At 39.7% G+C, this 27,872-nt stretch overlaps 5 protein-coding genes across 5 annotated transcripts; 4 read left to right on the top strand and 1 right to left on the bottom strand.

Moving 5' to 3' along the window:
• The first annotated feature begins 1,437 nt into the window (after positions 1-1,437).
• Positions 1,438-8,045, top strand: slmapb (sarcolemma associated protein b). Its single transcript, XM_070911154.1, has 9 exons — positions 1,438-1,491; positions 3,553-3,681; positions 3,777-3,851; positions 3,945-4,247; positions 4,679-4,804; positions 4,886-4,949; positions 5,114-5,285; positions 6,782-6,916; positions 7,916-8,045. Exons 1-9 carry the CDS (start codon positions 1,440-1,442, stop codon positions 7,991-7,993), a joined length of 1,134 nt encoding a protein of 377 aa, XP_070767255.1. The 5' UTR covers positions 1,438-1,439; the 3' UTR covers positions 7,994-8,045.
• Positions 8,046-13,270: 5,225 nt separating this feature from the next.
• On the top strand, positions 13,271-17,384 carry abhd6b (abhydrolase domain containing 6, acylglycerol lipase b). Its single transcript, XM_070910756.1, has 8 exons — positions 13,271-13,401; positions 14,211-14,367; positions 15,051-15,164; positions 15,262-15,394; positions 16,425-16,582; positions 16,678-16,732; positions 16,810-16,910; positions 17,132-17,384. Exons 1-8 carry the CDS (start codon positions 13,277-13,279, stop codon positions 17,309-17,311), a joined length of 1,023 nt encoding a protein of 340 aa, XP_070766857.1. The 5' UTR covers positions 13,271-13,276; the 3' UTR covers positions 17,312-17,384.
• A 265-nt stretch (positions 17,385-17,649) lies between these two features.
• Positions 17,650-20,254, top strand: kctd6b (potassium channel tetramerization domain containing 6b). Its single transcript, XM_070910847.1, has 3 exons — positions 17,650-17,703; positions 18,838-18,940; positions 19,490-20,254. Exons 2-3 carry the CDS (start codon positions 18,914-18,916, stop codon positions 20,174-20,176), a joined length of 714 nt encoding a protein of 237 aa, XP_070766948.1. The 5' UTR covers positions 17,650-17,703; positions 18,838-18,913; the 3' UTR covers positions 20,177-20,254.
• A 2,555-nt stretch (positions 20,255-22,809) lies between these two features.
• LOC139289334 (ubiquinol-cytochrome c reductase complex assembly factor 5) lies at positions 22,810-26,083 on the top strand. Its single transcript, XM_070910914.1, has 2 exons — positions 22,810-23,067; positions 25,458-26,083. Exons 1-2 carry the CDS (start codon positions 22,914-22,916, stop codon positions 25,547-25,549), a joined length of 246 nt encoding a protein of 81 aa, XP_070767015.1. The 5' UTR covers positions 22,810-22,913; the 3' UTR covers positions 25,550-26,083.
• A 138-nt stretch (positions 26,084-26,221) lies between these two features.
• ognb (osteoglycin, paralog b) lies at positions 26,222-27,756 on the bottom strand. The gene is made up of 6 exons (XM_070910882.1): positions 27,654-27,756; positions 27,497-27,553; positions 27,043-27,207; positions 26,741-26,943; positions 26,541-26,633; positions 26,222-26,392 (listed from the first exon to the last, which is right to left on the bottom strand). Exons 1-6 carry the CDS (start codon positions 27,754-27,756, stop codon positions 26,222-26,224), a joined length of 792 nt encoding a protein of 263 aa, XP_070766983.1.
• Between the last annotated feature and the right edge of the window lie 116 nt (positions 27,757-27,872).

Genomic DNA, 27,872 nt, shown 5'->3' on the forward strand with positions numbered 1-27,872 from the left:
TCTTTTTATGTACTGTCAGCTGGAATTTACACTTTTACAGCTAGCTGGGTGACAGTCTCCTCTTAACACTGGCTGATATGCACTGTTTGAGTAGTGTGCAGCATTCTATTATCAAGTGCTCTCTGTATTAACATTCAGTATGCAATGATTTGAAAAAACAATCAACAATTGATTTGAGCCTGTAGCATTAGTTTTTCAATGATAACACATAATATCAACGATATGTAATTGCACATCGTTAAATAAGAAAGTGGACTGATGTCAGTAAAAGGCTACATCAGTAAATCAGCTTTTTTCCTCAGGACTCAAACTGACTTGAAAGTTAGCATGCTTGTGTATGATTTAATTAAAAAATCTTAAATTAACTAATGTGAATGTCTTCTAAATCATGACCCCCCCCCCCCCACCACCTTCTTTTGAAACCTGCATCACAACCATGTCTGTGTGTGGACTTCATACATTATTCAAGGTATTTTTGATTTTACCTCACAACATGCTGAACGCTAACTATGGTATTTTATAGTCCATTACAAATTACCTGTACAATACAATAACCCTGTAATAGTTGCAGCACAACGTCACCCTTCAGATGACATGTAGATCTAAACCTAAAGGTAGGTGCAGCACATACATGACACACACTCTCACACTGGCCTTCTCTATTCTGTGTCATCCTGTATATTTTTACATCGGTACCAACTGGCCAGAGAGCAGCTCAGCTCCCTGAACAAAACCTCTCTGTGTCAGTATGCAGCTGCAGCTTCCGAGATGCCCTGCTCGGATGCATGACCTAGTGTGGAGGGGCTGAGGACTTCAGCCACAGAATAGGGGGGTCATGTTTATGTGGACACTCATCTGACTTACCTTTATTGTAGCATTTTAACCACACTTGAGGTATTTGTCCACTTACTTCAACCATTTCTTTGTCTTCACTGCCTTCAGTCCAACAATAGTAGGGAGGTCTGGTGCATGGTGTCTGTCTTCCCCTCGGTGTCCCCCTCCTCACTGCTTGGACTGTTCCATTTCGCATCTGAAAAAATCTGATAGTTGGAGAAGAGTTCTTCATGTCAGGGACTGCTGTAGCCTCAACACACAGAGTACTGTAGCTCCTGGATCACCTAAGGTAATATTTCCTGCTAAGTTTCATTCTTAACCTTTTTTATTTGTACATTTTCTGGGACCCAGTCCTCAAAGGAAATTTCTGCTACGCAGCTGCCTCTTCCAGAAGTACTGTTCATGGATGAGCATGCATTTTTGTGTTTACCTTTTTTTAGAAATACTCAAAACCTGAATCATAACAACAGCAGACATTAATGAAGATATTTATTGAAAATGTATTTTATTTGTCAACATTATCTCTTGATTTAGTGCTATATAAATATTTATTTGTTCACATGATATGCTTTACTTTTTTCTATTGTTTTTTTACAGATAAGCAAATGGATGAGAAAGAGCTGAGTGATCCCCTGAATAATGTATCACTCATTAAAGGTAATCCAACTGTATTTCTTTCTTTTTTTTTCTCTAAACATGGACAGACTGAAGCGAATGACTTGGCATTGTTTTGCTGTTCAAACGGATCTTACCTGACACAGAATATCTTACTGACAACGTGGAGAGAGAAAAAAGCATGAGTCACACTTCAGAAGAGTGTCTCTAGCTATTCGGGCAGTTGGTTGACTTTAGAGCTTACAGTGCTGTAGATGGCCTTGTTTTAGAGGCTGATTTCTCTAGTGTCAACAGCTTATTGGAAGATGGAGTCCCTTTTGCACAGAGGGCACATCAGCTGACTGATGTGTGTTAGTGACATTTAGGATGGCTGATGAAAATAGAATGCAGTTGGCAATGCAATGTGCAAGCATATTAGTGAGTGAATCAATTTTGCATGATGAATGAATTTGTAATGCTACACTGCACACCATATAGGCAGCACAAAGCAAACAGTGTCCTCACGACAACAGTATCTCAGTCGTTCCAAAGGGTATTTCTCAGTTTCAGTCACAATACAGCACATTGTAGCTGTAAATTAATTTCACTCGTGGCAGTTTTATTAGCAGTTTTTTTATAGAGACTCGCTGAATGCTGTGGACATTTGGTGCGAGCCGTGCTAACCCTCTTATTTGGTTAAAGAACGCTGTCACATTCATTGGGAAGGAAACCAACAGCGGGGGAAAGATAGAGCATGATGGCTCTAGCCTTCAGCGCTTGAGCTAAAAAAAGACTTTCTCCTACATTTTTTTTTTTCTGTCGTCACTTGAGGCAGTGTGATGCTCAATATCCCCAACTAGTCAGAGAGGTATTTTTACCCACAGACTTTTCACATTATTACTTTGTCAGGTGTCAGTCTGTGACACTAAGACGTGATGGCTATAATAAAGTAATGTTACTAAATATAACGTGTTGGGCGCCCTCTCTTTATCTCGTGCTCTCCAGAGGACATTCATCTTCCACACAAACTGAACACAGACAACGCTACGTACAGAGGGAGCCCACTCACATTCTGGCTCTCACTCATACATATGCATGCATGAAGGAACACACAACCTCATACACACATGCAGGACAGAGCCCTGACCGCCCATCCTTTGTCTGGCACACAGCAGGGCGGTCATGTGCTTGAGTCAGAGGGTGCCACCAGCCTCCAGCCGTCGCTTCATACCCTTTCATTTTAGGGACATTTATCAATGCCATCTGGTAGCACTACTGACAATATGTACGTGTGTTTGTACAGTATGCTTATGCAACCCTGCGTGCCAGACACAATGAAATCACAGTTTTCACGACAAATGCTGCTTTTCATGGCAGACCCGGTGCTCTGATGTGTCCATTTATGGTGCACATGCTTGACCTGTCCTGACTCTTGTTTTCCCCTCCGCCAAATGCTCGGTCTGAGATGAGGTCATCTCTTTTCCTAGCCATGGTAGATTAGGGGATCAAGATATTCACTGGGCATTTTGCAAAGCCAAAGTATTTGTGGGGCTTGTTTCCACCTCTAGGAAACACAACAGACCCTTGACAACGTTGGCTAGTCCATTCCCTTTGTGTATTGTTTACAGTAACTTGCTGTTAACAAGCAATGAAGATGTGCCAGACTCATATGTTGCTGGGTTAATGGACAATTTGGACTGAAAGCTTGGATAGAAAATGCAGATAATGCCGTCTATTTCTGGGTTAGCAATTAGTTTATGTAATAGTCCCATTTTGATATCTTGGGAAATCATCAAGAATGTCAGCTGTGGTTAAATATTTGGAGCTGAAGAAGAATTAAAATGGTGGAACTTTTGAGTTCTTCTATTTTTATATTATTGAATTGCTATCATTACTGTCTGATGTATCATTATAGTTTAAACTTTACTTTCTAATGTCTCTGTATGCACTCCAGTGACTTTGCAGAAAGATAAGAAGCTCTATCCTTACAGCTAGATACTCTCATGTGAGGAGAAAGTATCTTCTGATTTGGATAATCATTCCTGTTGTGAATTTCTGTATTATTATTATTATTATTATGATTATTGTTATTGTTGTTGTTGTTATTATCATTATCATTATCAGACGACCTGACCAGATCAAACATGGGGTCCTCTGGTGAATCAGAAAAGATTATCCAGCGCTTGAATGATGAACTTCGAGAAGCCAAGGAGCTAGCTAATACTGAGAAACACAAATGCTTGGAGCTACAAGGTAAAAATAAAAATCTCTGATGTTAGATGCACACCAATCTCTTCACCTTTTATACTGTACACACAGAAATAAATAAATGCAATTCTATTTTGTAGGTATCCTGAAGGAAGAGAGAAAGGAAAATAAACAACAAGCTGATGAATCTGCAAAACAGATAAAACTTCTTCAAGGTACATCTGTGTGTGTTTGTGGATTGGAAAGTTTTGTCCATCCTAATAAATGTCAACACTACTAATGTAAACGCTGACCACGGTTTGGTACAGGCCAGCTACGGCAGCTCCAAGATGAAATGGGCAATCTCAGAGAGCAGATAGATGTCTCCTCCAGTTCACACGACGAGCTACAAAGTGCACGTGATGAGGTGAAGGCGCTGAAACGTGCCCTGGAGGCAGCCACTGCTGAGCGGGACCGTGACGTCGCTGCCATCCAGACCAATCTGGCAACCGTCTCGAAGGATCTAGACAAATGGCGTCAGACTGCCAACAAATATGAGCGTGAGATTGGCGACCTACAGCGTGACCTTCAACAACAGAGCAAGCAGTGGCAGAAAACTGCAGAAATACAAGGTACTACATGGTGAAAATATACATAATAATACTAAATATGATGAAGATAGCTGTTAAAAAGGATACTATATGGATCTGACACAATAATTGTAGTAATCATAATAGTATTTAATTTAGCCCGGAAACAACATAATCTGCATAATTGTGATTGAGACTGTTGGGTTGTTGCATTTAATGTGAACAGTTTTAAAGTACTAACTTAAATTTCAGGTAGTGTCACTTCTAATAAAATCTTGAACGTTGCTTAGTGACCTCATGATTTGAAATATGGCTCTTTTTGTTTCTAACATTAAGAGATAAGATAAGCGATCCATATACTCAAATGTACATGAATTTTGCGATGAACTCACTTAATCTGTAAGCCAATTAAGAAAAGAGCATCTGCTAAAAGAATGCACTGTTATATAAAACGTTCCTTGTTTTTTTTGCAGCCGGCGAGCTGCAGTCCATGCAGGTGGAGTGTAACGGCCTTCAGAAGGAGTGTTCTGTCCTGCGATCTGAAAGACAAGACATTGTGAATAAGCACCAGAAGGAAAAGAGCAGCCTGCAAAGTGAGTGTGCCTCCCTGAGGGCTGAGAAGGAGGATCTCCTCAAGACTCACCAGAAAGAGAAGGGAAACCTGCAGAGTGACTGTGCAGCACTGCGCTCTGAGAAAGAGGCAGTGCTGCAGAAACAGAAGCAGCTGGAGAAGGACCTTGCTAGGTCAGTGCACTGAGCTACATTACGAAGAGTTCAGCTTCACCCACCCCGACCGTTTGTGTTCCCTCTGTCTCATTTGCTTGACTCTGCTCCAGCACATTTTGCCACACAGTATACCACACACCTCTCTTCACCTATTGAACTCAGTGTTGTTTTGTTTCTGGTAGTTCGCGTGCCCAGAATGCTGAGCTAAGCAATAGCCTCAAAGCCCTAGAGAGATCCCAGCAGGAGTTGGAGAAGCGGCTGGCGGCCCTGCAGGTCCAGCACCAGCAGGATAGCACCAAGCTGCAAACCCAACTGGATGAAGCAGACAGCCGCAGCAAGGCTCTGCAGAGAGAGGTACGTTTTCAGAACTAAGAAGTAATTAACCAAGTATCAAGCATCCCATAACCACTCCAAGGAATTACTTCTAAGGCCAAGAATACGTCTATCCTTAAACCTGACAGTTACACCCTGTCAATACTTGTTGCTATTCAGTTACATTGTTCAATCCTGCAACAGGGGTAACAGATACAGTTCTATTGTAACCGGTGCAGCCCAAAGTGTCTTTAAGGTTTAAGGCTTATTTTTTCCACTTATACAGGGAAGTACATGATTGTTTATTGATCTGTGAGATATGTCAAAACACAGCAGCACTGTGGCAGAATGGATTCAGTGTAGACACTGCCGGCGCATCACACAGGATGAACAGGCCTATGTGCAACTCTGAGAATTTTGGGCCATTTAGGACTGATTTTCTACTCTAACCTGCTTGATAAATACAATCCTTTATCTGTCCATCCGGGCCATTGGCTGCTATTTAACTGCACATGTTGTGTCTTTATGTTGCTATAGTAAAGTATTTGCCTGTATACATCATTTTCTTTTATTGTAACCTAGCTTGCAATCAACTGATTGAATGTCATAAGAATAAAGTTTAATCTACAAATGTTGGGATTTCAGGACATGAGGATATGTTGTGATAAATCAGATACAGCAGCTCTCTGTAGTCACTTAATCCAAATGTTTTGTTTATCTTTATCTTTGTCCTGGTCATCAGAGACTTGATGATTTCCCAAGGTTAAAAAGAGCTTTCTCTCCTATGCTTAATAGTAGGACCAAGTATGTGTTACTGAGAATTTTTGCCCAGTTAAGAGTGATTTTCTCTTTTGAGACAACTGATAAATACAGGCCCTAATCCCATCACCCACTGTGATTTTCATTAATGGAGTTACCCAGCCCAGGGCACTGTGGCAGCCACCACGGCTGAATGTTAAAGCCAACACAGAACTGTAATGGCTTCCTCTAATGGCTCTTAGATACCAAGTCGAGCTAACTAAAATCTCCAACTGTCTTGAAACTGTCGGCTTCTTTCTTTAAACAAAAAGATTCCTCCAGTCCAAACAGCTTACATGTTGCTTGCTGTAGGCAGTGGCATACTGCTTTATGCTCCCAGTCAGGTTTAGCAGGCTGGATGGGGATCAACCTCTGGTGTGACACTCAGACAGGAGGGGCACTGTTGAATAGCAGAAAGCAGAGATGAAGTCATCCTTAACCGCAACTCATTCATCCCAGTGCGGTGTTGCTCTTTCAGTCACTGAATGAAAGTGGAAACTGAGTGCTCTCACAGTGCCCTTTATGTAATGTGGACTACGCTGGTCCTATAAAGCCCTGTTAAAGGACAGACCCCGTGAGAAGCACTTAGCACCGTTTGTCAATCAGCGATACTAACATCGCTTTTGGCCCCAGCATGCTGCCTTGTTAACAGAATTTGACCCTGAAAGTACATTTAAGTGAAAGTAATTTTGTACTCTGATTTTACTTTTAAGTCAAATATTGTTATTGGCTTTATGCAGTATGAGGAGGCTAAGATGGAGCTGTCAGACCTGAAGGAAAAATATGAGAAGACTGAGAAGGAAAAACAGTCGCTTACAGATGAACTGGAGGAGTGCAAAGGCAACATGAAGGAATTACAGGAGAAGGGAACAAAGGTGAGTGCTGGTCTATCATACACTCAACAAAATCCTATAGAATTGTTTGACGAATAAAATATTACAAGGCGCATGAAGTGTAGAAATAATGATCTGCAGTTAAGTTAAAAACAAAACAGCACCATAACCTTTATTTGCATAAGAAGCAAACATCCTCAGTTGTCTCAGCTTTGCTTCAAAAGTTTCAACCATGAGCTTTGCTTCAGATTTTGCAACAACGGTGTGTTGAACATCCATTTTAATTTGTGAAATATCTCCAGGCATAAAAGGTGAATCTTTTGTTAGATATATATTTTTGTTATCTTACCACACCTGCTCCCCTCATCTGCTGTCTTTTACTGTTGCCTTTAGACGATAACAGCCGTGTGTGACTTTGAGATTTGTATAAACACCTATTACGGACACAGACTACTGACTGAGGGGTTTATTAATAAAGCTACACCTAACTAAAGGATGTCCGGTTGCAGTTGATTACTATAATATCCCTTCCCTTCTGTAGACGTCCCTATTGCTGCCTGTTCAAGTCCTAGTCACCGGCCTTATCCTGGCTTTGCTGTATTGGTGCTTCGGCGCATTGTGGTAGTAAGGTACACATTACTCCTGTCAAGTCGGCCTACATCTTTCATTCTCATCAATGTCTTTTTAGATCATTGCATGATTTAATCAGGTTTTCCTCATTCCCCAGAATGCCTTCCTCGGGGGGGATACTCCAAAAAATTTTAATGTCTCAGAAACTCTAACCTCTCTAATCATACAGTTTCAACATCTGACATCTGTTTGTCTTGTCTGGATGCCTAATGCTTAACAACTGTTTCTCTCAGTTGGCTTGGATGGGGCTCATCTTTTATCTGAAAGAGCTATTTTTTTAACTCGCCTTCTCTGTGCTCTACATTTTTCTCGATGGCAAGCTCCCTCTGTCAAAGCTTTGGCGACCCGTGGATGGGCGGTTTCACGCGGTGATGCTCATGTTTTCCATTTCTGTGTCACCGCTTGTTTCAGAAGCCGTGGATGATCTGGGGGCCTGTGGTCGCCGTGGCTCTAACAGCTGTGACTGCTGCTGTGCTCTTCAGGACCTGAGGGCAACTTACACACACACACACACACACACACACACACACACACACACACACACACACACACACACACACACACACACACACACACACACACAGATAAATGTCAAATCCATATTTGTCATCAGATTTCTCTGCACTTGCCCCCTTATCATATCTGCACTATTAATTAGGAGGGCTCATATTTAACACTTTAATTTTTAAGATGCTCTATTTTAGATGACAGAGAGGTTAATAAGAGAATGTCAGTTTTGTCTGCAAATGAATATGTTTGTTTGTATGTCTATTATTTGAAGGAAACGTGGTTGGGTCGTTTTTTTTGTTTACTGTCTTGACTTATAGGATTAATGAATGTAAAGATACTCTACACGCTTAATTCATTCTAAATATATATGATGATATTTTAGATGGATCATCTTGGAGTTTGAACCTCTCTAAATGTAACACGTCTCTGTAACTGTCAGAATAATAAATATTGTCACAATAACGCAGCCACTAATTGAGTGCATGATGAATGCCCCGGATACATAACGATACATCAGTGGATGGTTGTGGTGGGCACTGTTAAGATATTCTCTCTTATTATAGCCAACATCGATGTAGAAATGTGTAGATGCCTTTTCAGGACATATTGGACACACCTGGGAAGGTATTTGAGCAGAGAGTTTAGCTGAGCAGGTTTTTATCTTTATCTGCCTGGTGTGATTGATAGTCCTGAAAGCTATTTTTTTTTTTTTTATGTTGATTGAAGTAAACTCTGGCAAGATGGTTTTCACAGAATCTAGTTCAGGGCTGTAAGTACCCAACTCCTATCTGATAGAGTTGCTTCCATAGACAGTAATGGTAATTATGGTCATTAAAATATTAAATATTAAAAATTACTTTTTCTGTTTAAGCACCAGCTGCTCTACATCATATTACTTTATCAGCCACTCAGATTCAGTTGACGTCCTACTGTTTGTCCTAGCTTTGTCGTGCCAATGAAAACACTGACATGGTTAAGTTTGGTGCAACAGACATTTTATTGATAATGGCAATCAACCATGACTGTGCCTCCCTCCTTCAGTATTACGTAAACACAATATAATTTAAATGCTATTTAGTGATGCTGTATCACATCTTACCCGTAGCCACCACAACAAACTGGTGTAATACTTGAAATGGTTTTTGAAACAGATCTAACACTAATCTGAATTTGTAAATAAGCCCAAACCTGAATTTGGTATTCATTCAGTTTCCTGACGGTTATATATTTGCATGCATTATATGGTTTTGTGGAAATATCAAATTTTATCAGTGAATATCTATTAATTTGCTGTATTTCCAATCGTTTGCTCACTTCCCTGTAAATAACTACAAAATCTATGTATTTTGTAAAGAGATGGAAAGGTATAGTTTCTTGGGTTTAAAGTTGATGAATAACTGCTCTAAAATGTAAGCGTGATCTCAATTAAAGATCTTAACCTCATAATTGCACCTTATAGTCATTGCATAAGCAGGCGGTCACTGAAGCCACCGAGCTTTATGGAGATGAGGTCAGACCTCCTGCTACTGTGGATTTTGTTTCTTCTGAATCATCCAAACCTCCATGCTGCTCATTGCCACCCCGAGAACACACAGTGACACAAGCAATGTCTGCACAGACTTGTTAGTGACCTACAGAATGACCCTCGTTACCGAACCCTTGGACTGTTTGCACATGGTTCTGGACTTTATGAAGCAAGAGAAGCTCAGGCTGGTATCCACATGTAAGTCAAAGAAGTTATGTAAGCATGCTTAGTCATCTGCTCCAGAAGAATACCCCGAAATGTACACATATATAGTATATACACCTTGTCATGGTCCTAGGATTCAGCCATTCTCGGTATACAGCAAGAATCACCCCTGAGTCTTGTAGGCCTTTAGAGGGTTGAATCTTTTAAGGAGTTTCTGGATTTTTTCCCTCTAATATCTTGTGAAGGCTAAATCTTTTCTCAAAAGGAGACAGTTAACATAATCATTGCATTATTTACCTCAGTAAATAAAGTTTCAGTAATTAGCAATATAACTGTGAGGAGTACTATTCAGCCTGTGAATACAGTTATATAATTACTCATCCTAAGTTATAAAATACCCCTGATGATGACATAATGATGTCGCTTGCTTAAACTACAATTAACAGACAGACTGCGTTACAAACAGGAGGTGTGGCATTTATAGGAAGTGGGCCTTTAGGATGAAGGATGGTCTAATGAAAGATGCAGCAGAGTTGCATTATGGGAAATGTAGGATTTCAGGTATTTTGGAGTCCATGTTAGGGACTAAAAGTCAGGATATCTTGGCCTCTGCTTCAATTTTGACCTTTCTGTTTTTAATTTTAACTTCATGGAATATCACACGATGATGTGAGTTAATGTGACTACTGACTGGGGGGGGCCCTCAACATCTGCTGGGAGATTATAGGGTGAAGCACTCGGTGCAGTCACGCCCTTTAAAGCAGGCTGACCGCAATGATGGAAGGTTTGTGGAAGAGGATGCAGCCTGTTTCTCAACAGGATAAGAAGTCTGTTGCTAAATAGCTCTGGAGGAAATCACTAACCCAATGCGGATGAGTTGTTCCATCATGACTCATCTGATTCTCATTTTTGTTGTGCTACACTGGCTCTGTCATCTCTGCTCTGCAGGCTTTGCTGTGTCAAGGAGTCCTCTCAGGACACAATGTGACGACCAGGATGATGTGGCTAATGTGACGTGAGGCTCTAGCTCAGACAACTGGGGGAATACGCTGTGTATGTGAGCAGAATGAGGGCAGCCTCTTCGTCCTATATAAACCCAAATTTGAGAATCATTCCCACGCATGGCGAGCCTCTCTGCAGAGTTGCCGCGTTCATTTGTTCTGCTCTAGTTTGTATGTAGGTCATCTGTGGTGGACCACAGATGCGGCAGAATGGCAGCTGTACACTACACTAGATGGTGTTTTTACTGTGTCATCTCGGGCTTCATATAGCTCTAATTAACATTGCCACTGTTTCATGCTGAAGTCCTTTTTGCACAGTATGTAGTACATAGTAATTAAACCAGTTTCCCAAAGCACAACACAGTAAATAGCTCAGACCTTTTTAGCAGACCTCTATGTCAAATGTTGATATACCTACAGCATTATCAACAGTTACTTGATTAGCTGTGTCCCCTAAGGCAGTATTGTGTATTTCATGTCACTTCAGGCTCAATGTATATATTTAGAACTTGAATTGAGAAAAATGGTGAATATAAATGTGTCCACTTGTCCATAACTTTTATTAACTTTAATCTTGAGGACTACAACTTTATGCATGTAGCTGAATTTTTCCATAGAAACGTTCCCCCCTTATTCAGAAAAGGTAACTTTTTCTGTATTATTATCTATGTTTTTATGCATTAAAATCTGTATGTATCAATTAAATAGGCCGGCACACGCAAAAACACTGGTATTTCTCTTTAAAGTAATTTTGATATACAGAACATCCCTGGATCTATCAAGTCAGTATTGCCTCTGGGGGGCAGTATGTTCATGGTGAGACTCATCAGATCTGTTTCTTCCCTCCCGTCAAGGACACTTCCTCAAAGTCTGAGACAGAGGTCAAAATCTGTAGTCCACAGCTGGATCAGACGTCAACCCAAATCCCTTAAAAGCTACGCTGTCAACTGAAGCAGAGCTGATGATGCCTCACACGCTGTGGTCTGTGCAGAAAGATCAGACCTCCACCACTGACTGCAAACAGGGGGCACCCCACAGTCTGCCTCTGTCATGACACCCAGTGGTATGTTTTGGGCATGAAGCTGGTGCTTGAAATCTGATGAGGATGTATTTGTATGTATTCAAACTAACAGTGGAGATAGAAAACACATCCAGTGACTCTCTAACGTTGCACCACCAAGCACAAACATACAAATGAAGTGTGTTCATTTTGAATGGTACATTTGGTGGCAATATATAACCTAGAAAGTTTCTACAGCAATGTTTGTTCTTTCTCTGTGCCTGGAAAACAGAAAAAGATGGTTCTTTTGTCAGCATTGTTACAGCATTATGTTGTACTCACATTAAATAATTCACAGTAATAGTTTTCCCCTTAAAATGAGCCCAATTATTCTTTATACATCAGACATTTAAAGTAATGTTCAGAACTCAATGAGAGGAAAAGAGAAACTATAATTTGCCACATTTGCTCTGTTATCGAAAATCAAACACATCTTCACTTTGAGATTTATGCTGAATTATAAATTAACACTGATACTAACACAGTCGGCCTGGAAACCATCTTCATCAAGATGAACTGAAATAAAGCTGGTGGCAATGTGCAGTGAGAAACATTGTAACAGAAATATAATGTATTTGCCATTTTGATGTTGATTAGCTATGAAATTACATGTCCTTTTCCCTCTGCAATCTGCTTTTCTTCCTTTTGTGAACTCTTACACATGATGAGGCCTGGTATTCTTGGCACAAACCTCCTCTTGGGTATTGATCATTGCTTGTGGGCAGGTGAGCTGTTTATATGCCGTGTATATGATTGAAGCGAGGCATATTTGTATACCTTGTTTCCACTGCAACTTTGGCCAATACTCAATTGTTACACACCAGTAAAATTCTTTGGTTTATTGTACTCACTTTACTGACTAAAGGCTGCTTTTGATATTTAGTTTAATTCACAGTGGTCATCTCATAATGTTGTACAAAATGTGCACCTGCTGTGGTGTACAGAAAGCTGTGCGTAGTTTTGTTGCTGAGTTTTGCCTGGACTGGAGCAAAGTCTGGCCTGTACGTTCACTTTAAAAGATTGACCGAATAAAGTTGTGGCCCAGTTTTCCCCAATGATGACGAATAATCAATGACTTTATCCAGACTGAAACAAACAGCCGGGACTGACTGCACTCCACAGGGACAGTTTATTTTTATTTCCAATTTCAGAAAGATACGTTTTTTTTTGCTTTCGACACATCGACACCTGCAAATAAACTAAAGTGTCTGCATGCTTTAAAACAAATCACCAGCTGAAGCAGCGGTCACATGTTTCTGCCTGTGACAGAAGGAACGAGGAGGGAAAGAAATCATCTAAAAAGTAAGTTTTTACATTTTTTAAAAGGCATGTTGTGGGATGGAAGTGTTTGGCATGTTATTTTTCTGGGATATTATTTATTGTCTCAACAAAACACTGTATGGATGTTGGATGCTGACTTCACCCCTCCCCCGACATGTTATTGTCATGAGATACTGCATGTGTGTAATGTGTGTGTTTATGTGATTTTTATTTATTTTTTTAGACGAGCCATGGCAGCTGATCTAGACGTGGTGAACCTGTTCATCATCGCAGGGGGAACACTGGCTATTCCCATCCTGGCCTTTGTTGCTTCCGTCCTTCTTTGGCCCTCAGCGCTCATTAAAGTGTATTACTGGTAAGGTCGATAACTGTGTTTTTCCTGCCTTTCACTTTATATGTGTAATACCTGACATGAATGCCTGGGATGAGCCAGAAGTAATAATTCTACCACAAATATTTTACAACAAATGACCAAGTACAGTGTCTGTTGTTTCCGTATCAGCTTTCTTCTGTCCTTCATTGAAGCTATACGATGTCTTGCTATAAGACTCAAACCCAAGATTTTTGTTATGGCTACACCATACCTTCAAATATAAAACATCTTCATGTCCTGTTCTTTATTTTATCCACTTTCCTCCAGATGGGTTTGGATTTGAACAATGTTTGGCTGCACAGTCTTAAAACAACACTCATGTGCCCATGTGTATATTGAAAGCGTTGGTCACTTTAATACTGGCCTCAAAGGTATTTCATACCATAAAGACTGCAACTTTGGAAGATGCCCACTTGATTTGACTAACTCAGACTGCTTAAGCCTCATATTTGCTTCAGCTGGACTTTTATTTTTGCACATAAAGAGGCAAGTGGAGTTTGTACTCATCATTTAACAGTGAAATGCTTTAAGAAGGGCTCTCTTTGCAGCCAGTATGGACTGAAGGAACAATAACCCTTTCAATGTACATAAACATGCAAGTGTTGTATTAAGACTGACTTGAAAAGAATGTGACCTTTATGAACATATAATGTGTGAAAGTGCATGTCAAGTAATTTTTTTATGTAGCCCAAAATCCTAAATTTGCATGTGCATCCAAGCCCATTATCACTTGGCCCAAATTTGAATTCCAGTGCTGTTATATAAGCTCAGATATACCCGCTTCTCTTCAGGTACTGGAGGAGGACTCTGGGTCTGCAGGTGCGCTACGCAGACTGCGGTGGCTATCGCTTCTGTTACGCCTACAGAGGAAAACCTGGGATGAGGCCTTCCATTTTAATGCTGCACGGCTTCTCTGCTCACAAAGACACGTGGCTCACTGTTGTCAAGGTCAGCGAATCTGCAACGCTAAACATGCGAGTTTGTTGCTATGAGCTCATCTAGCAGTGACAGCAAACAGAACTAGACCACAGGCTGTTCAATCTGGATAATAATATGAAAAGAAGGCCATTATAGCATGCATATAGTTTTGGTTCATAGTTTTGAGGACATACATGTGAAAGCACAGACAATACGAATTAATATACGAATACGAAACAGTAACACTTAACTGTGTAATTGAATCGCTGATGAATACATATATTATTATACAATATATAATATTTTGCTTATATCACTGAATTTATGGCACTGAAATATTTTAATCTGATTTTTTTTATGTGGTTTGAATTCCCCTCTTTGGCATTTCCAGGTCATTTCAAGGGGTGCTGAAGTTTTGTTAATTTTGATCTTTATTTTTTAAGGGTTCACAAATTCAGATAGAAAATTGAAGTGTCCAATATTAAAAGAAACTATTTTCAAGTTGCTCACATTTAATTTGCCGTTTTTTTGGATTGAAATGACCTGTACATTTCACAGAGGGGAATTCAAAATACAACTTTCAATGCTATAAATTCAACATAAAGTTTCACAACTAGGTGTTCAGTTGCTTATAAGATTCCAATTATTACAACCTTTTTGGCTTCCATACATTTGTGGTTTTAAGCCGTACTGTCTCTCTTCTACTGCTCTAGTATCTACCAAAACATCTGCACATTGTGTGTGTGGACATGCCTGGCCATGAGGGAACAACACGCACCAACACAGAGGATTATTCCATACAGGGGCAGGTCAGAAGGATCCATCAGGTACACTGAAGAGACAGAAATGAAGTATGTGGGTGTATTCATCAGATACCTAAATCATTCCACTGCAAATCTGTATTTTGTCCCTCATTCTTCTCAGTTTGTGGAAACCATTCGCTTGAACAGGAAACCTTTCCATCTGGTTGGAACCTCCATGGGGGGAAATGTAGCTGGGGTTTACGGAGCCTGCTACCCCGCAGAGATCTGTAGCATGACTCTCATTTGTCCAGACGGTCAGTCACTCTGCCTGTGTGTGTGTGTGTGTGTGTGTGTGTGTGTGTGTGTGTGTGTGTGTGTATACACAACATCAGCAATTCCGAAAGGTTGGAAGCAAGTGAATATTTTTTACTTTAAAGAGGCACTCTCACGTCTTCTGTGGCTCTGGAGGGAGCTTTTCAAAGTCTGACAAAATAACCCTGATGATGTCATAGTGATGTCATCTGGGTTACCTCAGCTTGGAGTCTCCAAATTTCTAACAGAAAACCTGCGTTACAAGCTGGGGGTGTGGAGTTTGAAAGATGAAAGAAAATCACTACATACAACAAGCTAATGTTTAACAGCACATTCTCCCCTCCTCCCCGCTAATGTTGATTATAATTGTCTTTCTAAAAAACTTAAGATAAAGTTATGTCTTCCCAGTAATACTTTTCACTCTTTGTGTAGCTTTCTTGGATTTTTATTTCACATTTTTTTACACAGAAGATACTGTTACCTTCACATTCTGAGCGAAAAGGAGTTAAATTAACCTTAGAAGTAGAAGCGTATTTGCTTTTGTACTTTTGTGGCAGAAAAGTGACTCACCTCTTGCTTGGGGACCTCGCTCTCCCATTGGCTCACAGAGCCTGGGGTCACATTATGGGAAATGTAGGATCCAATATTTTAGGCACTTGACCCACTAACTACCCACTAAAACTAAAAGTGTAGACATCTCTGCATCTGCTGCTTCAATTCCAAACATTAAAATCTATAAGTTGAGCATGAATTAATTTCATGCTTACAATCATTTGCTGACATTTCATTTGATCACCAGTCTGTCTTTAGAAGTTGTTGTAAAGAATTACAAGACGTGACATCATCATAGTAACACACACACACACACACACACAAACACACACACACACACACACACACACACACACACACACACTCACTCTCTTACTTATTTCACCTTCCCTTTGTAGCTTCCAATTTTTATCATTCCCAACAAAATATGAACGTGCATCTTCAGTTTCTAATCAGAAAAATACTCATTTTGTCCTGCAGGTATAAGACACCCATGTGAGACCAAATTTGACAATCATCTGCAGGACCTGGAGCACAGCAATTACACATTAAACATCCCGCTGATCCCTACCACACCCGAGGAGATGGAGGACATGTTCAGACTTTGTTCTCATGTTCGCTTTAAAATCCCTCAGCAGGTCAGGCCCACACTTGAAAAGCATTCTTGTTTTCACTTTGTGTGCACTCACAAAGCGAAATCTATGTTCACTTACTAAAACTCATGTTTGTTTAGATCCTTCAAGGATTGGTAGATGTCCGGCAGCCTCACAACACATTTTACCAAGAAGGTTGGTTCACTTTGGTCTGAAAGATTTCCCATGAAGTCCATGTGACCTACTAGTAATTGTGTTCCTTTCTTTATTAGTGTTTATGGAGATTGTTGGTGAGAAATCAAGATATGCCTTACAGGAGCACTTGCATCTGATCACTGCACCTTTACAAGTGATATGGGGCAAACAAGACCAGGTAACGTGTGATGTTCCACTATTACAGTGACTCAGCAAAGCCTATATAAATACAGAAGTGATGAGCTGGCGCCTTTTGCTTCTGTACTTATCCTGAGATTAATGTGGCTATGTTCAAACTTGTAACCTGAGGTTGGTGGCTCAAGTTTCTCTAGCTGCTCTGGTCTGAATACTTCAGTCGCATATCTATATAGACATGATAATTGTCATGTATTTTCCCAGGTGGTGGATGTCTCTGGAGCTACAGTCATTGCAGAGGTGTTGCCTGGATGCCGAGTGGACCTGCTGGAGAAGTGTGGGCACTCTGTGGTGATGGAGAGGCCTTGTCGGACAGCCAAACTCATCCTGGAGTTCATCATCTTGCAGCAAGATGCTAGGGGCAGCACAAAGAAATCTTCCTGAACCAAAGACTTTTATTCATGTCTTTCCACTGCAATGCTTCACATGCTCCTTGTACGTGACATGCATATGTAGACAGATGTCCAAGTTTAATGTACAGTGTCCGAGCATTTCTTAGATTATGTAAACTGGATCATGTTAATAAAAAATGCCATGCATGTATCTCTGTGTGACTGTGTTCAGATGTGTGAATGTATTCATGCAGAGGTGCCTGTGGATGCAGCAGGACCTCCTCCCCTCCCTGTGTGCGCAGTTTTGCTGCAGACTGGAGCCGAGCACAGCTGCCCGGTGCGACCAGCGGCAAACATCAGTGACTGTCTGGCTGAACCGTTAAATGCCAACCGCAGGCCGCTGTTTTTGGACCAAAACAGACAAGTAGGCAAGAAAGCGAGCTGGTGAGGCTTTGATTTAACGTCTATGTTACTTCCAGGTAGTCTAATTGAGATCCCGACGTTAACCTTAGTTAGTAACAGCAGCTAACGTCTATGGCTCGTGGACTGCTAGCTTTGTTAGCTCGCTAGCTAGCAATTAGCTAGTAGGCTACGTATCCACTGACTGGCATTGTATTTAACGCTACGTACCGCAGTGTAACCAAGCTGGATTTACAACTTACAACATAACTTATTTTTAAAAATAGATTTTTGTTGCTTGCAATATCAGCTCGTTTGCGAGCTTGCTTCATTTACATAACAGAGTGGGTGAAATGCACTGAGGTTGTTGGATAGCTAACGTTAACGTTACTCTTAACACTAGCTATAAAACAAACATTAGCTGGCTTCTCCACTTCGTTAGATAGCTAGATAGTTCAGTCGCACCGTTGCTATATGACTGGGTAACTTATGAAATGTAAATGAATGGGTTTATATTCATGACGTAGCGCCAGGTTTCACTTTCTATTAATGCTAAGTGACATTATCATTAATGTCGATGAATGACGTCTGCTCCTGACTAATATGTGTCAGAGTCAAATTAAGTTCAAAGTTCATTCTTGCCCTTGGAAACAGCAGTTGACAAAACTAATCTAACTTAGTCGCTGTTCAGGAGCTTTCTATCATATCACATTATCTTCATCAGCAGATGGAGTTTGCCAAATGTCATGGAAATACAGATGTTCAGATTTCCTTTTTTTTCCTGAGCACTTGAAGGACTTCAGGACTCATGTTGGTTTTAATTACAACTGCTGGAGAAGATAATGTAATATCAAAAGTTCCTGAACAGCTACTAAATGGACCTTGCGGTGAGAACGTTTTGTCAAAAACAGGCCGCTGGTTTATCAGCAAGCACACATAAAATGTGTCCAATCTACTCAATTTGCATGACTGGAAACGACATCACTCACAAATGCTCGAATGCAGTATGTTTCTTTAATCCGCAAAGTGAACATCGCCTTCTAAGTAAACAGGCTCCCAGGTAGAACATTACTCAGATAATCCAACACAAACACACACAGAGTCACACTACATGATTGTGTTCCTCATACTGTGCATAACTTTGTCACAGCTCATGTTAACGTGACTGTTTTTTCACAGGTGAAATTGAAGTAAGCCAAAACCGTATCTGTTCCCTCTCTATTTTGGTTCTGACCAAGTGGGTATTGTTCTACAAATGGATAATGGAGACTGGGGCCATAGGGTAAGATGTGCATAGAAGTCAGACTAGAATAAGAGGTCAGGTGTTTGTTTCTGATGAAGAAATGTTTTTTTAAGTTCAATTCTCTCCAGTTTAGTTTACATCTAGAATCTACAAGTAATGCGCTCTAATACAACACCCCTGCAGTTTGGTTAAACTTTTTTTAGAGAGGTGTGGAGTCAACTTTTTGATCATTTTGGAGGCTGTAGTTTGTGATTCTATTGAATTGTATTGTGTGTACTAAGAGGTGTTTGTAATATTCAGTCTACCCATATTGGTATAAATAAGGTGGACAAAAATATTAGCAACACTTCTCACTATAATGCAATACAAATCAACAGCACAGCACCACAAATTACAGGAGTTATAACAGAGTCATTGTGTTACACTCTATTTATTTTAGCTAGGCGTACCTAAGAAATTGGCAGTTGAAATTCACACTGTTCATGCTATCAGCTACAACTGCAGGGTGCAGATGCTAACTTACCTCACAAAAACATGATGATGAAAACATGTGATTCTTATCGTTTTCTCTGTTCCTTTTTGCCCTAGATGAGTACTCCTGTTACCTTGAATGTGGGAGGCCACATGTATACCACCAGTTTATCCACGCTGCAGCGCTATCCAGACTCCATGCTGGGCGCCATGTTCCGGGGAGATTTCCCCACAACCCGCGATTCCCAGGGGAATTATTTCATCGATCGCGATGGAACTCTTTTCCGGTACATCCTGAACTTCCTGCGGACGTCTGAGCTTACCCTCCCCGTGGACTTCACAGAGACAGACCTCTTAAGGAAAGAGGTGGACTTCTACCAGATTGAGCCTCTCATCCAGTGCCTTAGCGATCCCAAACCGTTGTACCCTCCCGACATCTTCGAGCAGGTTGTGGAGCTCTCTAGCACTCGGAAACTGTCAAAATACTCCAACCCAGTCGCTGTCATCATCACGCAGTTAACCATAACTACGAAGGTTCACGGCCTGCTGGAAGGCATTTCCAACAACTTCACCAAGTGGAACAAACACATGATGGACACCAGAGACTGCCAGGTGTCCTTCACCTTTGGACCATGTGACTACCATCAAGAGGTGTCCCTAAGGGTTCACCTCATGGACTACATAATGAAACAAGGCTTCACCATCCGCAACACGCGTGTGCATCACATGAGTGAGCGGGCGAACGAGAACACGGTGGAGCATCACTGGACTTTCTGTAGACCAGCTCACAAAGTTGAAGACTGAGTCACAGCACAGTTGTTGTGGGAGACATTGATGTTTGATTGGTCTTCATATTCCACAAATCATGACAAACAAAACAAAGTTGACCTCTGTTTCAGTAATGTGTCACTAATAATTGACACTAATGATTTTCTTTGCTTATTTTGATCAATATGGAACAGTCCACAAGGGTCAACGTCCAGACAAATAGCATAAAACGATGAAAGTGTGAATTCTTGTTTTATTCACCTGTTCGAGTGCAAGAGTATTACCTTAGTATAACACTTTCATATCTGTTCTACTACATATTTGACATTTCTTGAGAAATAAATACTTCATTGAGGTTAAGATCTACAAAACCGCATTCCTTATGAAGAAGAAAAACGCTCTAGCAATGATTGTATCTATTTAGGGACACTATATTATACTCCAATGATGCTAATGTGGGTACATTAATTTTTATAGGAATAATTGTGATTTGATATGGTTCCAATACCTGCATCTGTTTATTCTCAAGTCAGTAATAAAGTGATTGTAAACAGGTAGCCATGATTTGAGGCTGTATGCCTACATACAGTATCAAATCTACATCTTAACATGCCTTCGTGTAAATTTAAATCGCAATTTGAGGGGAAAAGAGGACATTGTAAAAAGTTTGTACCCCATATATGAGTTGTCTTGTTCATGACTAGAGACACTGAACAAGGAACTTTTTTGGATCCCAAGTTGTTGGGAGTGTACTTTTTTTTTTAATAATAATAATAATAAATCTTGATTATCTTTAGCCCAATTTCTTTCTGGTGAGTTTACAGTAGATCTTAAAATTAGTCTTAGCTCTTTATTATCTCCATGTATGGTACTATTTCTTAAGACCCTAGTCGATGTTGCATGTGTCTGAGTGTCTTGTGTATGTATTTGTATTTGCTGTGTGTGCTTTGCGGTATTGTGTCATACTGTTACACTTTAGAGCTCATATGATGTGTTCGGTCATTCCAGCTAAAATAAACCCATTTGTATATTTGTCAGTCAATCATTTTGCTTTATGGTGGAGCTTTTTACCTTATTGATATTTTGCACTACAGCTCCCACTGTATGACAGCTATTCAAACATCCAAACACTTAGAAGCTCCTTATAAGCAAGCATTTTTAGAGCTATTTGGCGGGGGAAATTAGGTTACTTATAAGATAGCATATGTGACGAATTGTGCTATTAACCCTTTTAAAATATTTTTTTCAAAATGTTTTCTGGAAAAGTTACATTCATACTGGTGATGTGAATGGAAAGCTGTAGGCCTCACATATGCCACACTGCCAGTTGGATGCTTTCACTCATTTCCTGTTGTAAAGCACAAATGAAAGATGGCAGCTTAAAAACAAATTTCTCTGAGTAATTTGAGTGCTACAAACAAAATGATTTAATAATTGCACTTCTCATTATTCACTGGTTGAAAATAAGTGGGATCAAGTGTCTCATAAACATATTTTTTTATTTGTATTTTGTATGCCAGTGCAACCCTACGGCATCATTTGATTTCCACTCAGTGACCTACTTTGTAGATCATTTATTGAGTCCCAATAGAAGAGCCATTAGAAAACCAGAAACATGCTGAAACGTCCGTCAATTCATCGATTTGACAAACACATCAGGCTATATTTATTTTATTTGACATGCAGCCTTTATCTTTGAAATACAAAAATATTGTAAAAATGTCCATGATGCAGGTCTCATCTTTCATATAAATACCAGGGTAATGATAAATAAAAAAATAAAAACATAAGTGAATTAATGGGTATATCATAATGCAATCACCCCAGCAGATGCAGATACATTTTTAGTAAAGTACATTTTGTAAATACATGCTCTGAGTGTGAATATATCTTAAGGCCAAACTTGTTTCTTTTATGTCAGTGGTTCAAAACCTTGCATCACTACTCATGGATAGACAGAACTTCATAGACCAAAAGCCGTCAAACAATACTGATTATTAATAATTAAATTAATAATATACTGAACCCTGTATCATTAAACAGAAGTGACATTGCCTAATTATTTTCTACATGGCAAATACACGACTAACAAATGTCTGTCCAAAAAGGAAAGGGATTCAATATTGACCATAAAGAGTGTATTTGTATCAATACTGAACCAGTGGTCATTTATTGATTCAAAAACTTTCAAGGAAGAAATAACATGCCACTGTGTCCACAATTCCTGTCTCATTTAAACACATCTATATTGTTTCTGTTATGCTACTTATGCATAAACGGGCAGATTGTTTTTTAAAATGCTCTTAAGTCACTGTGTGCACAGAAATGTTAGCAAAACTATTAATACCGTCTGACCTTTAAACCCTTGTTTAGCTGCTTATTTTTTACATTTATCTAAATCTTACAGTGTTTCGTGGTTTCCTGATTAAACAAAAACTCTCCCATTTTACCACATAACTTGAATAAACATACACGCTCATACACATATTACACAACCGGATGTTCTCTTCTCTTCTCTTCCTGGGTGCGTTCGTTTTAAATTCCAACGTCGAGCTGCCATTGGTCCTTCTCAAGATTCTAGACGACTCCGCTCCTTTGCATTACGCCGTGTCCATAAACGAGCGATCCCTCTCCCTTCCGTTGCTCTCGTAACGTTTGTAAAGGACATATCAGAGGTCCATGCCTGCGCTATAACTTGACACCGCTTACCTCAAGTTTCCCCACTGCATAGACTGTTTATCGAGACACGACTTCTGTACGTCTGTTAGACAGGATGTTACACAGGAGTAAAAACTTGAGCTATCTTCTGAGCCTTGTCCCGGGCAAACGTCGTCTTGGGACGTACCGGTTCCTTCCCATCTTTTTTTGTATCGGAGGCGTCATGGAGTGGATCATGATCAACGTGAGGATAGGAAAAGAGACTTTTTGTGAGTGTGAAATGACAAACTGAGTTCAATAGTAAAGCCTTGGTTTGACTTGGTATTTAGCTGTTAGCTGATGTTAGCATGATAGGTACACCTGTTAGCCCCGTTCCTTCGTATGTAACGTTTAGTTAGCTTTCTGTAGAGGGTCTGTTAACGTTAAAAACAAATAGACAAAAACTCTCAACGTGAGAGCAGTTGCTTGTCTGATTGGCATTATTACATTCTGACTCGATAGAGTGTATTAAGTACTTCCTGTCTGGCAAGCTGCTTCACTTAATTTTAAACATTTTACACGACGAGACCTTGCCATGTTGCATGTTTCAGTAACTTACAGCGTGTTTACGTTACCACGATGTTACAGCAGGCCTATGTTAGGACTGTGTGTATACAGATTTGAGACACAACACCCTTGTTGACCTTCCAAATGTGTCCTCAAACTTTCCTATACTGCAGTCTCTCCTCTCCTCTGCTCCAGTGTCATTAGGGAATATGGAAAAAGGGAAAAACAGGTATTTTTAAGTACACAGTACAGGCAGTGAGATGGTCAGACTACTGGAGGACAGTGTATTTTCAGCTGCTACCCGAGAAATAAATGTCAGCATATATTTCTCATTCATTGACTTATCTGACCTCAGTGTCGATTTAAGTGATATTCTTTGGTGTAACCATCTGTCATACCATAAACTACCAAATCATTAGTGGGAATTTATATCATTAAACCTTGATGCAAAATGAGTTAAAGACAACATACTGTACATCATGATAATATGACAACAAAAATCCAAGATGACATTAAGATACAGATCACCAGTGGTGGAAAAATACTTTCTTTAGCAATACCACAATGTAAATAATTCCCCTGCAGTCAAATATTTACTTAAGGACAGTATACTTAGTGTACTTCAAGTGTTAGAAATAAAATAACTCATCATGTAGAATGGCCACTTTCAACATTAACTAACCTTGTGTTATTATGTATATATTATAGGTCGGCAATTTTGACTATTAATAATCATATTTGTAAATATTTAAAATACCCATCACAACTTTCTCAGAGCCCAAAGTGACAACTTTAAATGTCTTCTTTGGCCCAACAGTCCAAAACCTAAAGATGTTCAATTTACAATGGAAAGCAGCAAAATCCTCACATTTGAGAAACTTTTTACTAATTTTCTTTTGATCGACTAATCAATTGACTAATTGTTTTAACTCTAATATGTTATTTCATGGGATTTGAAGTCTTGATGCATTAATGTGAAAGCAACATTTTAATGTCGTACCTGGAAGAGGCAGAACTAAGTACTTGATGTAATGTTGAGTTTTATTTTATAAACTGGTCACATGTTTCGCATGTAAAATGCATTTATGAGCCTTCAAAGTAAGTAGCTGTCAAATACATTTTGTACTGTATTTCCAGCTGAAATGTAGTGGAGTAGTTGTACTATAAAGTAGCATAAAAAGAAAAAACAAGTTAAGTATAAGTACCTCAAACTTAGTACTTTGGGACAGTTAATGAGTAAATATACTTTACACCTCTGCATGTCACATGATATTGCATTGATATATCTGTAGCTGCACCTGCAGAGAGTCAATATGCTGCTGGATCACTCCAAAGATTTAAAAAGAAAAATGTGTTTCTACTCACATATCACTTTACTTTCACCAGATGTGCTCAAAAGTGCCGTTTCAGGAGAACTAAAAGGACTCAATGTGTTAAAAAAAAAAGAAAAGAAAAGGGGGGAAAAAAGCTGCCCTGCATATTTTATCCTATAGTATTCCGAGGGCATTTAGGGATACACAAAAATGTTTTCTTCTACAAAAAACATACTTTAAATTCTAGTTTAATTCCTCAGCTTGTAAGTAGTTTCCTTATTTCATAGCTGCTGTAGTCGCAAACTGTCTTTACTTTTTCCAGATTAGCAAAATTTCTGCAGGATAAGGCCTCTTTCACAGCAGGGCATTTGACATGTCACAGTAGGAAAGGCACAAGTGGAAATTATTTTATTTTTTAAAATCATAACTAAATTCCAGCTGCTTTGGATTTAGACCTTTTTTCACAGCAGACATTTTGGTTTGTCATAGCAGTTTAAAGATGGCTCAGTTCCATGAATTGTCCCAGTAAGTCATGCCAGTGAGCAAACACCCTGGAACTGGCTCACCTAAATGGAATGCAGTAATTTTTAATGTTATTGGTTACACCTGTGCTTTTTCCTGCTACGACAAGCCAAATTGTCTGCTGTAGAAAAGGGCTATTGTTGATAAGACAGGTGGAAACCATCAACCATTCAGAATGTAGTCCACCATATGTCACTCTTTTACTCACTGCAGCTTTAACTGCATCAAAACTGCCTATATTAAAGGTGTCTCATTTAAGTCTGTTTTCGTTTTTCCAGATGATGTCTACCGAAGAAAACAATCAGAACGGGAGTACCAGCAGAAGATATCAGATGGTTTGATAGTTCTTAATGAGCCTGCAGCCAAGTGAATGATGGTCGAATTTAATGTGGACTTCACATGTATCGTCTAGGGACGCATTCTTGGACTCTCGCTCCCTTATTTGTTTCCAACAGGCTGGAATGGACTTCATTTTACTGGGCTACAACAACCGTATCACAGTTATGAATGTTATTAAGGAGCCAAGAGTGAAAGGCTGGTGGAGAAATCGCTTCCAACATGCAGGTTTTATTGTTCATATGATCTTCAGTTTAAGAAACATTAGCAGTAGTAATACCACTGGTGTGAGATCAGATGAAATATAATAACAATGGTCTCATATTGATTTGACAACAAGTCTATGTTGATGTGTTGCGTTTAAAACATTGCATAGCACCTACCAAGACAAATCAGTCTCAGCCAAATTGTAACAAAAGAAAAAATACAAAAAGGGTCTTTCTATGTGAAGACATCTCTGATGATTTTGCATGGATGTGTTTAATACTGGCAGATAAAACACAAGCTCTTTGTTCCACTTGCTTAAATCTTGCTGTCTTGTAATTACATCATTTCTGTCTAATTATAAAAAAACTGTTGTTAGATTTGAGTATATAAAACGTAACTTAAGAACTGTATTTTTTCTATCTGTGTATCTGCATCCTTCATTTTACACAGAACTTTTCCCCCAAAGTTTACCTCTTGTCAAAAGCATGCTTTGGTCATTTCAATTATACCATCCGATGGGGAGAGACTGCAGACAGATGAAGCTGTTCGGGTGCATTGACAGCATGATGGGGTTCCCATCCAGTCTCACCTGGTACATGTTGGACCGGATGTAGTGACTGGTGTTACCTTTGCAGAACGTCTCATCTGTTATTGCTAAGATCCTGTTGTTCTGCAGAACAGACACAATCCAAAGACACAAAATTGGCACATCGTGTAGCTACGACAGGCTCCGAAGACAGAAAAAAAAATATCTTATTGCTTCTACTAAGCTACTTTGATTAATTGCTGTGATTGCAGTGAATTACAGATGAACTCACATGCAGGTGCACAACGTGAAGCGACTCTGGAAGTTGGGGCACCGCAGTCAGTTCATTGTTTCCAAGGTAAAGATATGCCAGCCTCGTCAGTTTCTGCAACAACAAAACACCACTATTTTGGATTAGGCTGAACACATGCAAAGTACATAATGTCTGGCAATATTTTGACATGAGATCGATAGGCTGGTTTGCTAACTTACTTTAAAAGCAGTTGCCTTCACGCCCTGGGTTCTAAGCCTGTTGAAATTGGCATTGAATGATACTAGTTTGGTGGGCAGCGTGGGAAGTTTAGTCAGTCTGTTTTCTGCAAGAGTGAGCTCCTCAAGGTTGGGAAGTTTTGAAAACGCTCCATCATCTATCTCACTGATGAGATTCCCAGTTAGGTCAATTCTTTTCAATGTGGCTGCGGAAGAAAAACAAAACAAAGGGAGAGAGAGAGAGCTTGAAAGGTGACATTCACTGAAGAGGAGAATCAGTGGGCTTACTATTATTACTTATTTACCCATGTCTGCAAAGTCTCTGTTGCTTATTTTTGTGATTTTGTTGAAACGTGCATAGAGATATGCTGTCTCCGTTGGCAGTGCTGGGACAGTTGACATTTCAGGGGACACCTCCTCACAGTAAACAGATCCACTCAAGCAAACACACAGCAGACATGTCGGCAGCTCTGAAAAGACGACAGTGTTGTTTCATCACCTTGTTTTTACAGCAAAAGTAAAGAAAAAAAATTGTAATTTGTCTTTCGAATAAGTCGACTAGTTGGTCTCAGTGATGTGACTGTGCAGCTTAAAATGCGCTCCACACAGTTTAGATGAGGACACTTGATCAGCCCCATTATTACATAATACGGGCTTTAGCTACATTCACAAAAATGTGGAAGAATGCCTCGGCAAGTGTTGCATAATCGGCTTTGAAACAGTTGTTGAAAAGTATTTATCTGTTTAAACGAACCTTACCATCGGCTTTTAGAGCTGAGTCTTGAAGGATATCATAGTCTGGAAAGTTTACAATGTCTCTCTGTAAAAAGAAGAAATCTTCATAACAGCCATATTTTTCCTCACAACTGAAGACTATCATGCATTTCTTCCACCCGCTCATTTACAGTGTATAAACCCCAAAAGATATTTCTTACTTCCATGTATTCATCTTTTGCTGCAGAAGACAGTATCCATGGGAGCATAACGGATGTGAAAATTAAAGTCCTTAATTGCATCATTGTGTCTTAGTTGCTGGTGAGAGAAGAGAGTGCTGTCTGCTAGGCTGGGATCTGAATAACATGTGAGCAGGAAAATTTTCCGTCCAGTTTTTATTAAGCTGCCAGTATACTGCTGA

Source organism: Enoplosus armatus, chromosome 8 (assembly GCF_043641665.1).
Source record: "Enoplosus armatus isolate fEnoArm2 chromosome 8, fEnoArm2.hap1, whole genome shotgun sequence".
Lineage (NCBI taxonomy): Eukaryota > Metazoa > Chordata > Actinopteri > Centrarchiformes > Enoplosidae > Enoplosus > Enoplosus armatus.

What these genes read in the sequence shown, in the direction of transcription:
- slmapb (XM_070911154.1), top strand. Translation starts at nt 1,440, where the DNA reads ATGGATGAGAAAGAGCTGAGTGATCCCCTGAATAATGTATCACTCATT. An exon ending in ACAGATAAAACTTCTTCAAG is followed by an intron (nt 3,852 to 3,944) that starts GTACATCTGTGT and finishes GGTTTGGTACAG; the next exon opens with GCCAGCTACGGCAGCTCCAA. An exon ending in TACAGGAGAAGGGAACAAAG is followed by an intron (nt 6,917 to 7,915) that starts GTGAGTGCTGGT and finishes CGCTTGTTTCAG; the next exon opens with AAGCCGTGGATGATCTGGGG.
- abhd6b (XM_070910756.1), top strand. Translation starts at nt 13,277, where the DNA reads ATGGCAGCTGATCTAGACGTGGTGAACCTGTTCATCATCGCAGGGGGA. An exon ending in CAACACATTTTACCAAGAAG is followed by an intron (nt 16,733 to 16,809) that starts GTTGGTTCACTT and finishes TTTCTTTATTAG; the next exon opens with TGTTTATGGAGATTGTTGGT. An exon ending in TATGGGGCAAACAAGACCAG is followed by an intron (nt 16,911 to 17,131) that starts GTAACGTGTGAT and finishes GTATTTTCCCAG; the next exon opens with GTGGTGGATGTCTCTGGAGC.
- kctd6b (XM_070910847.1), top strand. Translation starts at nt 18,914, where the DNA reads ATGGATAATGGAGACTGGGGCCATAGG. An exon ending in ATGGAGACTGGGGCCATAGG is followed by an intron (nt 18,941 to 19,489) that starts GTAAGATGTGCA and finishes TTTTTGCCCTAG; the next exon opens with ATGAGTACTCCTGTTACCTT.
- LOC139289334 (XM_070910914.1), top strand. Translation starts at nt 22,914, where the DNA reads ATGTTACACAGGAGTAAAAACTTGAGCTATCTTCTGAGCCTTGTCCCG. An exon ending in GATAGGAAAAGAGACTTTTT is followed by an intron (nt 23,068 to 25,457) that starts GTGAGTGTGAAA and finishes TCGTTTTTCCAG; the next exon opens with ATGATGTCTACCGAAGAAAA.
- ognb (XM_070910882.1), bottom strand. Translation starts at nt 27,756, where the DNA reads ATGATGCAATTAAGGACTTTAATTTTCACATCCGTTATGCTCCCATGG. An exon ending in CTCAGCTCTAAAAGCCGATG is followed by an intron (nt 27,208 to 27,496) that starts GTAAGGTTCGTT and finishes TCGTCTTTTCAG; the next exon opens with AGCTGCCGACATGTCTGCTG. An exon ending in TGAAGGCAACTGCTTTTAAA is followed by an intron (nt 26,634 to 26,740) that starts GTAAGTTAGCAA and finishes TTGTTGTTGCAG; the next exon opens with AAACTGACGAGGCTGGCATA.